The 13,721-nt window shown below is 41.3% G+C and overlaps 1 protein-coding gene across 1 annotated transcript in view; it reads left to right on the top strand.

The window, feature by feature from the left end:
- LOC138349739 (uncharacterized) overlaps positions 1 to 13,721 on the top strand; it is a 1,021,949-nt gene that overhangs the window by 752,249 nt on the left and 255,979 nt on the right. The window contains exons 9-10 of the mRNA XM_069323441.1: positions 11,883 to 11,945; positions 13,401 to 13,486. Of these exons, the coding sequence (XP_069179542.1) occupies positions 11,883 to 11,945; positions 13,401 to 13,486 (149 nt within the window). The remainder of the gene's footprint in view (positions 1 to 11,882; positions 11,946 to 13,400; positions 13,487 to 13,721) is intronic.

Here is a 13,721-nt window from a genome sequence, read left to right as displayed (position 1 = left end):
CTAAAATCATTTCTATAACACTAAAGATATTAAATTAAGCACATAATAAAGGATTCTAGTTTTATCAAAAAAGTGTTTAGTGCAATAATATAATTATTCAAAGTTACCCTTCTAAAAAATATGCAATATATGATATTTATAAATTTTTATAAAATCAACAAATAGGCTTTGGACTAAAATATCTACTACATTCTGTAGAAGCACAAACGCTACATATAAGGTGTAATTTGCATGTAAATTGATTAATAAATGAAAGCTCTGAAGTACTTTGAAGTTGTAAATTACTTTCCAGAGTAAAATAAAGATCCAAGTTCGGCCACCTGTAGCTGAGCTTGACTTCGACAGATTTCGTTCATAATTGGCACCCTTGCAGATAGGCATCCATTGAGCAAGGTGTGCAAGTTTCATGCAAATCCCTTGATAACAAACGAAAAAAAAAAATTGGTCAAAAAAAAGAAGAAAAAAAAAAGAAAAAAAAAATTTACATATAAATATATTGCACATACATATTACAATTATTACAAAAGTTTGTATTTCTACAGCACATAGTAGACATTTTAGTTGACACATGTGTTCCCTGAGATTATTTGAGAATGTTGAACATTCGTTGCATAATACGTTGTGTATTTTTTTTCTCCTTTTCTGTTTAGGGTGTGATGGTGAAACTTGGACCAGTTGCAGCCCTTTCTATAACCATTTCATAAATAAATTTATAAGCAAATTGAACAACTTTTAATTTATAACGATTTATAATGATATGCCCCCTTAGTGACCTTTTGGCTGTAACATTGGCTTACGTGACCTAAGGCTGTCTTAATCTTTGACCATACTTCGGTGTGACCACAATCTGACTACTCGTGTGTATTACCACTTATTTTCCTCCACCATTTGATAAGTGATGTAGTTCTTGATTCACTACCTCATTCTTTCTATGTTGTATATTGCAACAGTACATCGACCTAATTCACGTTGAAGCGGCTACAACAGCAGCCACAGCTTCCAATGGCCAGACCCATATCACTATTACTGTGGTGCCTACAACAGTCTACGCACTTGACTCTATCTGCAAAAGCTGCTACACGCCTACCATGGAAAGTATATCGTGTAACTAGCATACATGGTGTTCTTGCTAATGAAAGCTTTCCAATTATTCATTAATGGAATTGCATTACTCGTACAATACCTTTGTCATTGCAACCATATTTAAATTCCTCTTTGTTTGTAGCTCGGTGGATATTGTTTACGGAGAAGCGGACAGTGGGCTTGATCATATTGCGTCACACTATTTCTTATTAACTTTATCCCTTGCCCACGGAGAATATACCCAAACACTTGCATTTGTAGAGCAGAAGGTTTTGCCTAACCAGCGCATGTGCCAAGATCGCAACACATGTCCAGACTTTTGTTGTGATGCTCAGCTTCTCTTCTTAGTTACCGCACAAGGTCTTATCCCATTCAACTGATGTGGTTCTACGTTTTAACTTGTGTTCTTGATTTCTTTGACGTCCTTTGCCGCCTTAACTCAATTGGTCCACCACTCGCCAGCTATCTCGATGGCGCTTTTCCTTTGGATCCCTCCGAGACACCTTGCCCTCAATTATGGTTTCACCTGCTTCATTAGCCTGTCAATATCTGCCCTAATCTCCAGGCAGTGCACACAGGGCCATTGTGTGCCATTATTCCAAGAATAATTACTAGCCAGACAATCACACACGACTACATTTGACAAGAGCGTATTTACATAATCAGAGCTTTTGTTTTTATTACAAATTTAGTGTTTTACTTGGATGGCGTTCTGGAAGTTCTTCCACTCCCCAAGCCCGGCCGGAGGACCAGGCTTGACTCATGACGGCTTGGTCCAGCAGGCTGTTGCTTGGAGCGGCCCACATATCCACCACAGCCCGATTGGTCCTTCACTTCTTGAAGAAAACTGTCAAGTTTTCTCTTGAAGATGTCCACATTTGTTACAGCAATATTTCTTATGTTCGCTGGGAGTATGTTTGAACAACTGTGAACCTCTGATGTTTATACAGTGTTCTCTGATTGTGCCTTTGGGCCTACTCTTCAATGGTTCTGAACTGAATTTTCCGTTCATATCGCTAACTCCAGTATGTTGTTATTTTACTGTGTAGATTTGGGACCATGCCCTCCATTTGTATATTATTTGATACCTCACTCATCTCCTTTCTAGGGAGATCATTTAGAGCTCTTTGAGATGATCCCAATAAATTAGGTGCTTTATCGTTTTCCATGCCGTATATATTTTCTGTATTCACTATTTCAGCAATCTCTCTTGCTCTGAAAGGTGAAGCTAGTATTGAACAGTACTAAAGACGGACAGGAGGAGTGATGTGAATAGTACAGCCATTGTGATGATCCCCGGATTTGACGTTTCTCATGATCCATCCTCTCATTTTTCTGTCTGATGCTAAAACTGCTTTGCTATGCTCCTTAACGTTTGGTCGTCAGTCATTATTATTCCCAGATCCTATACATTATGCTTTTCCACTACGGGCAGATTTGATTGTGTTTTGTGCACTATTTTGTTTAATGTCCTCATTTTTACCATACCAGAGTACCTGAAATTTATCTCTGATAACATGCTATTTTTTTCCGCCCAGTCAAAAACCTAATTATTATGTGTTTGAAGTTTATCAATGTCTTCAACAGAATTAATTTTCATGCTGTTTTTTGTCATCTGCAGAAGTCGATACGACTCTGTGACTTCTATATGTCTATATTTGATATGAGAATAAGGAAAAAGTGGTGCAAGGACTGTGCCCTGCGGTAGAACTTTTAACTGTGCTTGAACTCTATTTTATATGGTTAACTGTTGCTCTGTGTGTTCTGTTCCACATAAATTTTAATACCACCGTCCTACTTTATATGATATTTCCATTGACCTTATTTTTTGTGCTGTCACACTATATGGTCACATGTATCAGATGCCTTTGTGAAGTCTGAGTATACCAAATCTGCATTCTGTTTTTCTTCTAATGCCTCAGAGATTGTCATAGTGGTAAAGTAGCTGCAAGAGGCATGATCATCCCAATCTAAATCCATATTGACCGGGGTTGAGGTGGTCACAGGTCTCCATAAAACTAGAGACCTGCCTCCTGATCACGCTCTTAAAGAATTTTATGTGGGACCTAAGTGCGACTGGTCTATAATTCTCAACCATTGCTTTGCTTCCTCCCTTGTAAAGAGGAGCAAAATTTATGAAATCTATTGATTTAAGCGAATCTTGTATCTCCCCTGTGTGCAAGCTCTTTCTCTACACCAGGGGTCTCCAAACTTTTCAATGTAAGGGCCACATTATATATTTCCCATATTTATGCGGGCCGGAGGAATAAAAAATGAAACTGCTATTTTGTATAACTAAGATAAAGGCATTGTCAAAGTACAGAGAAAAGAATATTGTACAGTGTTTGTGCTCCCTGAAACGGAAGCAGCGAAGCCCCACTCGCCCTCCATCCCCACAATTTACAGTTATACACAACTGATTGGTTGTAATGCACAACACATACCTACCAGTATTAGTATCTGTGCGTCACACTATCGAGAGAGAGGAAAACTGACTCGGGTTGAGCGCCACCAGTCAGCAGCCCCAGCTTTGAATAATTCTGCGATGCCATTCGTACGATAATTATTTTTTCAAAGCCACCACACAGGGATTTGTTTGGAGGGCCGGATGAAATTATGTGGCAGGCCGGATGTGGCCCGCGGGCCATAGTTTGGAGACCCCTGCTCTACACTATGCTACTGGCACTTAGCATTTCTTTATAAATATTGAGTGCATGGGCATGTTGTTAATTTCTCCTTCAAAATCTTCAGAATCCGTATTTATATCTGTTATATTTTCAGGAGTTTGGATATCACGCATAAAGAAGCTTTCTGGATCGTCCGCTCTCATGGATGATCCAGACAGCTTCTTGAATATTTATTGGGGTGCTAAACATGCCCCCTCCTGTTTTTGTTAAAATTTCAGTAATTTCTTTGTCACCGTTGTGACGATAATCTCCTTCAAGAGAGATTGAGCCTGCTCTTCCCTCCTAAGTTCGTCGCTATACATCCCTATACAACTAATATGGAAGAAATATCCAACAAGTACAACACCAAGGTTTGCCAGAGCGCAAACGTATTCAGCACCAGGAACACCTGCTCCACCTCGAACCACCAAACTACCTGTCCGTCGCCTGCTCATCGCTGATTGGCTGCGTGTCTAGTTGCACCTGCCCTCCACCCGCCACACTACCTGATGTCTGGGGCCACCACGACCTAGAGACCTCAGAATATCCAGTGCTTTCAACAAGTTAACACGTCTCGTTGGTAGACTAAGCTCTGGCTTACGTGTACTAAGAGAGGTGGCAGCTTAAAGCCAATATTCCTGCACCTATTTCTGATTGTATATTGTTCACTTGTTATTACTCACTTGTCTTAACGTAACTTTTCATTTTGCCATTTGATTATTCTTGCTATTTTGATTGATTTTATGTTCCAATTTCTATGTCTATTTTATTCATGTTTTGCTTTTCTAACGTAATTAAAATCTCATTGTTAAATTTACTTGTTTTGTGTGTCTTCCCATTACCTTACCACAGACGAAGTTCCACATTTTCTCTTTTTGTTTCTATATGTGACGAGGCCATACCCCTAGCTTTTGAAACAGCCGAACACCAACGCGTTACCGTCACATATTAAGTGGGGGGCCTGTCCTAGGAGCTTCACTCGGGTACTGGTGCCAAGTAGTAATTAATGGTAAGCGTGTTTAACTTTGGTAGCGTAGCTTTTACTATTTTTCATATTCAATTTCATTTTATATGGTGCGGTGTGTATTGTGTGTTACGAGAGTAACATATGGTGAAGGTGAGACAACTTTGGATTACGTGGTGACTGTAGGCCGCAGTCATACTCTTAATTGGTCATCTCTCCCTCCGTGTTATTACTCGTGTTTACCATCTTTTGTCCCTTGGATATTTCTCATATTTTGACAGATAATCATATTGGTACCCTGGTACTGTGGTCTGCCCGGGTCAAGTGCACCCAATCTTCTGCAATCTGACTGTAGGAGGACAAAGAGGGCCATTGTTCCTCTAGCTCGAACTTTAGTTGCTGAATTGGGACCTCAGCAGCAGTTCTCGTCACCAGTTGACACCTCGCACCCCTACACGTCAGTCAGAGATGATGATACATACAACGGTAGGGAATTAGCTTACTTTTTCAGAGCACAAAAGTTCGCTAATTCTGTAAGTATCATATTAATTTTAGTAGGAAAACTTGCTTATGTCCTATAGAGACTCGGCAAGGTATGCCTACATCCTTGGACTACCAATTTTACTTTTGAGGCAATTAACTGTTTCATTAGTTTTCGAAACTCGGTTTCATTTGTTTTGTAGGATTTTCTTGCCCTTATCCTCTTACATGAGTACCGGGTACAAGATTTCCTGCGCCTTTGATTTAAATTAATCATTTAACATCTTGTACTTAATTTTAATTGTTAAAGATCCCACAGGATAGGTACCAGTTGCCACGTTGTCCTGTTTCTGACATTCACTATATAACGGTATATTCGTTGTACATTTATTTGCTAATTTCAACATGTTTCGTCTCCAAGCTTTCCGTGCAGATCCAGCAGGTACAATTGGGACTTTAAGTCATGCCAAGAGAGCTGAATTATAAACTCTTGAACATGAGTATCAACTAACAGTTCCCTACCAAGCCAACAAGAGTAAAATACACAACCTGTTACTGGATCATTTCTTAGAGCAAGGTAAGATAGACTCTGAAACTCATGAAACTTAATATATTCCAGATAAAACTGATTTGGCGACGATGAAACTCAAACTAGAGCTAGCCAAGATTGAACGTGAGCAGCAAAGGGAAGCCCTCGAGCAGCAAAGAGAAGCGGCTGCCATACGAAGGGAAGAACACAAACGAGAAATCGCCCTCAAGGAACGTGAAACTGCCTTGAGGAGGGAAGAAAAAGAACGTGAGGCTGCCTTAAGAAGGGAAGAAATCGCCCTCAAAGAACGTGAAGCTGTCTTGAAGAAAGAAGAACACGAACGTGACATCGCCCTCCAGGAACGTGAGGTTGCAATGCTCCAGGAGCGGGAACGAGTACAGCTTGAAACCAAACGACGCGAGTTGGAGATTCAACGCGAACATGACCAGCAACAAGCGACTCTGGCTCTAGAGTGTCGTCAACAAGAATTCGCGTTGGAAACTTCACACCTCGCTCAACGCCAGCAAGCTACTGCCAATCTTCCCGTCAGTTTTAATATATCACATGCAAGTAAGTTAATGCCATCCTTTGTAGAAGCAGAAGTTGTGTTTTTCACCACCTTTGAAACCCTTGCTAATAAACTCAGTTGGCCTGTCGACCAATGGGCCACACTTCTCAGAGTCCATCTTACAGGTAGAGCTGCAGTCACACTCAGTACTTTGGCGTCTGAGAATGACTACCAGACTCTGAAACAAGCAGTGTTGGACGCCTACCTCCTCTCCACAGAAAGTTATCAAAGGAAATTCCGTGACCACCTGAAGGCAAGTACCACTACCTTCCTCGAGTTTGCTAACACAAAACGGAGATATTTTATGAAATGGCTGGAAGCAGCACATGTCTCTACTTTTACAGAACTCGTCAACCTGATGCTAGTTGAAGAATTCTTGAGGCGTGTGCCGCCTCCTGTCCGTCTATACTTAGCAGATAAAGAAGAAACCGACTACCTGAAGTGTGCTAAGTCGGCTGACACTTACAGCCTCATCCACCAGCTGACACCCGAACCATCCTCCAGTAAAAAATCGTGGTACAGTTACGAGAAAGTGAGCACCGATCAAGCTGGCTCGCAATTGAACTGCAAGTATTGTAGACTCTATGGACATACCATAGACAAGTGTGGTAAGTCTCAATACAAAGGAACCACTCACACACAGAAACCCAAACCAACTCCTCCTAAGTCCGGTAAGCCTGTGATGAATGTTGGTGTTAATGTTAATGATCGTTCTCTTTTCAGTAACCACCTGTATACTGGAACTGTCTCTGCCAACGGTTCAAATCTGGAGGGACGTTTCAAATTGAAGATCTCAAGGGACACAGCGGCTCTACAATCGATCATCTTGAAGTCGGCTGTGCCCAACATCGCATACACCGGAGAAACTGTCTTCATCACTGACCTCACTGCTACCACTCCTTACCCTCTCGCCAGAGTCCACCTGGATTGTCCCTACGTGAGCGGAGAAGTCCAAGTCGCCGTCAGGGAAAAGCCTTTTTCCATGCCTGGAGTGCAACTTCTCCTAGGCAACGACTTGGCAGAAGACCTGCAACCGACCAACCTGATCGTCATGGACAAACCCCAGGTGTGTACCTCCGTGCCAATTAATCCTATACTCGAGTATGTTCCAGCAGAGGTTCAAGAGAGTGATGAAGTTTCTCCTCCGGTTCTAGTGACCACCCGTGCACAAGCCGCACGACCACAGCCAGCTGACTCTACTCCTACCGCTGTCCCTCAAGACCCTCAGAAGCTACCCCCGAATCTGACTAAGTTGGAGTGCCGTAAGTTGCAGAGGGAAGATCTTACTTTAACACCATTGTTTTTCCAGGCTGAGACTCAACCCGACAGTATTCCTGGGTTCTTCCTAGAGAACGACTTGCTCTACCGCAGATATAGACCCAGTAAACTGGAGGAGGACGACGATTGGGCCAACATCGAACAACTTGTGATTCCTACCAGCCTGCGGCCCACTATTCTACACCTGGCCCACGGAGCACTCTCCCACTACGGATTCAACAAAACTTACCATGGAATTCGTCAAGACTACTACTGGCCAGGTATGGTAAATAGCGTCAAACAGTACGTAAAAGTGTCATACATGTCAGATGGCAGGCAAACCGAACATCTCCATTCCCAGAGCGCCACTGATTCCCATACAGGTGCCTGCGGAACCTTTCCACAGACTTATAATAGACTGTGTTGGTCCTTTACCTCGGACCAGTTCAGGTAACGCCTATATCTTAACCATCCTGTGTCCTACCACCAGATTTCCCATAGCAGTTCCAGTGAAGAACATCACGGCTGCTACGGTTGTAAAGCATCTATTGAAGATCTTCACTCAATACGGATTTCCCAGGGAGATTCAGAGCGACTGTGGTACCAACTTCACCAGTGATCTCTTCAAAAGGACACTGGAGGAGTTCAACATCAAACAGCTATTGTCCAGCCCCTATCATCCTGCTTCACAGGGTTCTCTTGAGCATAGTCATCAGACTATCAAAGCACTCTTGAAAAAGTTTTGTAGTGAAACCTCTAAGGATTGGGATAAGCAAATTGACATGATAATGTGCATTTACAGAAGTCTTCCCAATGAGTCCCTAGGAGTATCTCCTTATGAGATGCTCTACGGCCGTAAGTGCCGTACTCCCCTTAAAGCTTTCGAAGACTCTCTCCGAGATGCCACCTTCAGTGAGCATCAGAATGTGCCCCAGTTTCTTCAAAACCTTCAACACATTCTAGAGAGAGTCCACCGTTTTGCTCATGATAATCTATTGAAAGCCCAGGAGAGGATGAAGACTCATTACGACCAGACCAGCAAAGTAAGAAAATTTAAGCCGGGAAACTTCGTACTAGCATACTTTCCTATCCCAGGTTCTTTACAAAACAGGTTTACAGGACCCTACCTCGTCAAGGAGTGCCGAAACAACCACAACTACGTTCTCGAGACTCCAGATAGGCGGCGGAAGACCCAGCTGTGCCACGTCAACCTCCTGAAGCTGTATAATGGTACTCCTCCCACTGTCATGACAAATTATTCTACTTTTACAGAACCATACATCCACAGTGAGACCTTCCCAGCTTCTCCTCCCGAAAGCACCGACAAGGAGTCCACGCTTTCTCATTCAAAAATCCATATTGATAATCCCAACCATTTTCAGGACCCTAATAGTGCTCCTTTGCCATATTCTAATTCCACTCTCACCTCGTCAGATAAGCCCTTCATCCTCCATGTCGACGCCAGTGGTACCGACGTTGGTGGTGTCGTGATGCAGCAACGAGGCGAGGAGAATACACCTGTCAGCGACTACTGCTACAAGGAACTACGGAACAATTGGCAAGGAGCTACTCTTCATCATCCTGAAGCTCCAGCACTTTACTCCACACCTGAAAAGTGCTCGGTCTACCATCAACACGGACCACACCACCCTACACCTCCTGCAGCACGCCCACTTCTCTTCTCAACGTCTTCTACTATGGGCTTGATAACTGCAGAAATTTCACCTGGAGACACGCTATACCAAGGTTCCGACAACATTATAGCCGATGCACTCTCCAGAGTTTATGAAGGAGAAGCGACTCCATCTATTACTCCACCACATAACGACATACTTCTTCCAGAACCGCAGGCTTCGGGGGAGAGTTGTGACGATAATCTCCTTCAAGAGAGATTGAGCCTGCTCTTCCCTCCTAAGTTCGTCGCTATACATCCCTATACAACTAATATGGAAGAAATATCCAACAAGTACAACACCAAGGTTTGCCAGAGCACAAACGTATTCAGCACCAGGAACACCTGCTCCACCTCGACCACCAAACTACCTGTCCGTCGCCTGCTCATCGCTGATTGGCTGCGTGTCCAGTTGCACCTGCCCTCCACCCGCCACACTACCTGATGTCTGGGGCCACCACGACCTAGAGACCTCAGAATATCCAGTGCTTTCAACAAGTTAACACGTCTCGTTGGTAGACTAAGCTCTGGCTTACGTGTACTAAGAGAGGTGGCAGCTTAAAGCCAATATTCCTGCACCTATTTCTGATTGTATATTGTTCACTTGTTATTACTCACTTGTCTTAACATAACTTTTCATTTTGCCATTTGATTATTCTTATTATTTTGATTGATTGATTTTATGTTCCAATTTTTATGTCCATTTTATTCATGTTTTGCTTTTCTAACGTAATTAAAATCTCATTGTTAAATTTACTTGTGTTTTGTGTGTCTTCCCATTACCTTACCACAGACGAAGTTCCAGATTTTCTCTTTTTGTTTCTATATGTGACGAGGCCATACCCCTAGCTCTTGAAACAGCTGAACACCAACGTGTTACCGTCACACCGTCTGTTCGACCTTTCACTTGTAAGAATTGGTCCAATACTGACAGTGGTTTTTGCATTTTTTTTCGCATATGTGAAGGAATATTGTTTTCCTTCTCTTGAATTCCATTTTTGTGTTCTAATTGCATTTCTTCAATTTGATATGATTGCTTTGATCTTTGCTAGATTTTTTAGAACTCCGTTTTTATTTTTTTATTGAGATAGTCGTGTCTCGTTAGCAGTTATTTTTGTTTTTGTTTATATATTTTTTTTAAAATCAAAACATATTTTTCTTTCTACGTTGGTCCTCTGTCTGGCTTTCAACAAAGGACCAAGTTTGACACTTTATATTCTTTGGAAGTCAGTTTTTCTGTCTTGTGTAGGATTATTATTACTTTAAACATTCAATGGATTTTTTTTTTATGTTCGCTGTATATATCTTTTCCCAATCTATCCTTTTATTAAAACTGAATTTATTGAATAACCCGTCATACATGATCATTGTTTTAGGCCTATTACAGGTATTGATGTTTGCACTTCAATGAGCTTGTGATCTAAGTATGTGGTATATGAGATTGTAATGTCCTTGATTATCTCCTTTGTTTGTGATGTTCAAATCTAAAATTTTGTCGTAACTAGTTGACTCTTAACTGCTGGATGAGTGAAAATTTGTCACAGAATCTAAGTAGTTCTCTACTCTATAGTTGATTCTGTTCAGATAGATTTCGTGGTATAGTATTCTTGATCGCAAGTTTCCAACTTAGACTGGGTAGGTTGAAGTCACCTTGGAAGATGTCATTTATTGGGTTTACCATTTTGTCGAGACTATTCTCGCTTTTATCTGATTTGTGAATTCCTCCGCCGTTGCGTCTGGAGGTTTGTATATTAGAATTATAACCAATTTTTTTTTTTTTACTACCATTAGAGTTAACTACCACCTCATTTGCAACGTTAAGCAGCTCAGCACATACAATGTCCTCTCTTGTATACAAACCTACTCCACCATGTGGCCTATTTACCCTATCATATCTATATAGATTATATTCTGGTATCCAGATCTCACTGTCAAAGTTCCCCTGCATGGGTTTCTGTGAAAGGTCCAAATACTGCATTTGACTCGGTGAGAGGGGGGGGGGGGGAAGGCAATTTAGGAACGGTACTTACTTTTTGCATTTGTTTTCAGATCTTGTATGTTGGTAAAGATGAACGATGTTACTCTATTTGGGGGTAATTTGACGAAGAATTTTCCGGGAGGTCCATTGTGTGTGGGAATGTCGGTTTTATTTTGACCAGTACTGATTGTTGCAGGGTTGTTGCCTGTTGTAACTGTAGCTCTGTTGTGGGGTGTAATTGCATGCGTGATTCTGGTATGCAAGTGGGTCAACCAGTTCCATACACACTGTTCTACCTTTTAAAACCTCTTTCGTGTGGGTATAAAATAAATTGTTTTCTCCAAAGCCATTTTATTGCTTGCCACTGTTTAGCGTTCTGTGCCTTCAGCATGAAAGTGTGGACAGCTGAGGGCGTAGCATTGTTTTTTTTCCTCGAGTGATGATTCGTACATGTCAGGATGGAGAAATCTACAAGTTGATTCAAAGCTACATTTTCCTTTCCTTAGTATATTACGACATTTTTGGGGGGAATAATTGTGATTGCATTCTATTCCTTTTCTATTTCCAGAATATCTACAAATATCCTTTACATATTTGTACTTGTATAGATGTGAACAGATATTTTAATGTCTTATGTACTAGTTAATTTGCTCGAAACATACTTAAAAGGGTCTTTCTATTGCAGGTGTGTCCGAGGGAGCTACAGGTGAGCATGAGGGAGCTACAGGTGAGCATGAGGGAGCTACAGGTGAGCATGAGGGAGCTACAAGTAATGGTCACTGTCGGTAAAGCCTCTTGTATTCACCTAGTTGTGCTTGTGGGGGGATGAGCTCAACAGAAGGCGTTATGGCGCTTCCAAGCTACTAGGTGGGTGTGGTAGTGGGTTTAATGTCCAGTAGTGAAGTATGTGCTTTTAATACATACTCACACTTGCTCATACTTCACATTAATAGAAATAAACTCTATTAATATTGTTGAAGTGATTTTACTTGTGAATTATTTGAATATGAGGCGGCCTCATGTCAGGTGAGGTGAATGACGTCACAGATTGTTGACCCATCAGGCCAAGCTAGTCAAGAGGCGCGGTGGGCAGTGTGGCGCTGGCCGGCGTGGGGAGAGGTGCTGCTCAGCGCCCGCCTCATTGGTTGTACTAAATTAAGTCACCTGGACAGTCCTGTGCATGAGGTTACCTGCGTCAGGCTTACAGGCAAGTTACTCTAGATGATTAGTTATTTTATCACATTATATTCTGTTGGTACAATAGTTTATATTTGCTGATTGTCTAAGCATAATTACAACATGTTAAAGCTTTATTTAAAATAAATAAGTTGACTCTGGTTTACTCATTTGATATAATATTGTGTAATATACCTTTGTCTATTAGTAGAGACTTTTACCTAGCCTAAAACTTTTGATGAAGCTAATTACAACAAAATTAAATTCTAAAACAATTCCTATGTGATTAACTGTTCCACAACAGCGGCTAGAGTGTCAACATTGTGAAATTCAACGTTCGACCATAAGCAGCTGAAAATAGTTTACAAAATTATTAGTTAAATTCTGGCAGTTATAAGGTGTTTATTGTGAACTATCAGATTTCAATCCTTGAAATATGGACCAAAGACTTTTAACCTAACAAGAGTCGCATAAGAGCCATCCCATGTGAATGAAACTAGCCATACTGAGTCAGTGTCGTCCACGCTGCCGCCAACCCCAGAGACGCCTTAATTAACATTAACGTCCTGTGTAACCAAGTACTATATTTTGTCGAATATAACAATTAAAGTATGTTTAAATAGTGTATAGTTCTATGATAGTTGAAGGAAATTACAGTACGTAAGTGTATTCCAACCTGTCTCCCTCGTCTAATAAATAGGTAACATAACAAAAACTAGTTTAAATAGTGTTAAAATGTGTGAACTGTTGTGGGTCAGTGCACGAACGAGTATAGACCGAGGGCTCGTTTAATGTGAAGCGTTCGTCACGTTCATGTTTGGCTGCCGGGTTAACGACCACTGGGCCGTTGTGATGAGAACAGGCTGTGGACGAGTCATGTCTGAGGTTGGGTTTTGCCATTCTGTGGTAAGTCAGCTTTATGGATCAACCAAAGTCTGAGCTGATCGATTGTCTTGCGGGATATTTTTAAAGCTTTATATGAAGATTATCAATTTAGTATTTTTATATATTTAATGTGTAATTTCAGATATGTACGAGGGTGCATCAGTACAACGGCACTGCAGCTATGGTTAACCATATACAAGAAATTTGTCTCGTACAACGGCACTGCAGGTATGGAGAGAATAAAGTTATTTGCAAAAACTTCTCACGAATTGCAGTTGGTCATTATGTAGTAGATACATATTCGCACCCAAGTACAATAAGTGAAGGGAACAAGTCCAATAATTTTAATAGGTACACACTATTCCTCGAAGCGTTGATCTTCTAATAGGTATAGTCTAAAGTGCTCCATGTGTTAACCACTTCAGAGTGGTAAACAAAAAACCAGGCCCATAATATGAACATT

This window comes from Procambarus clarkii, chromosome 12 (genome assembly GCF_040958095.1).
Source record: "Procambarus clarkii isolate CNS0578487 chromosome 12, FALCON_Pclarkii_2.0, whole genome shotgun sequence".
Classification (NCBI taxonomy): Eukaryota; Metazoa; Arthropoda; class Malacostraca; order Decapoda; family Cambaridae; genus Procambarus; species Procambarus clarkii.
This window is presented reverse-complemented; position numbering and strand designations above follow the sequence as displayed.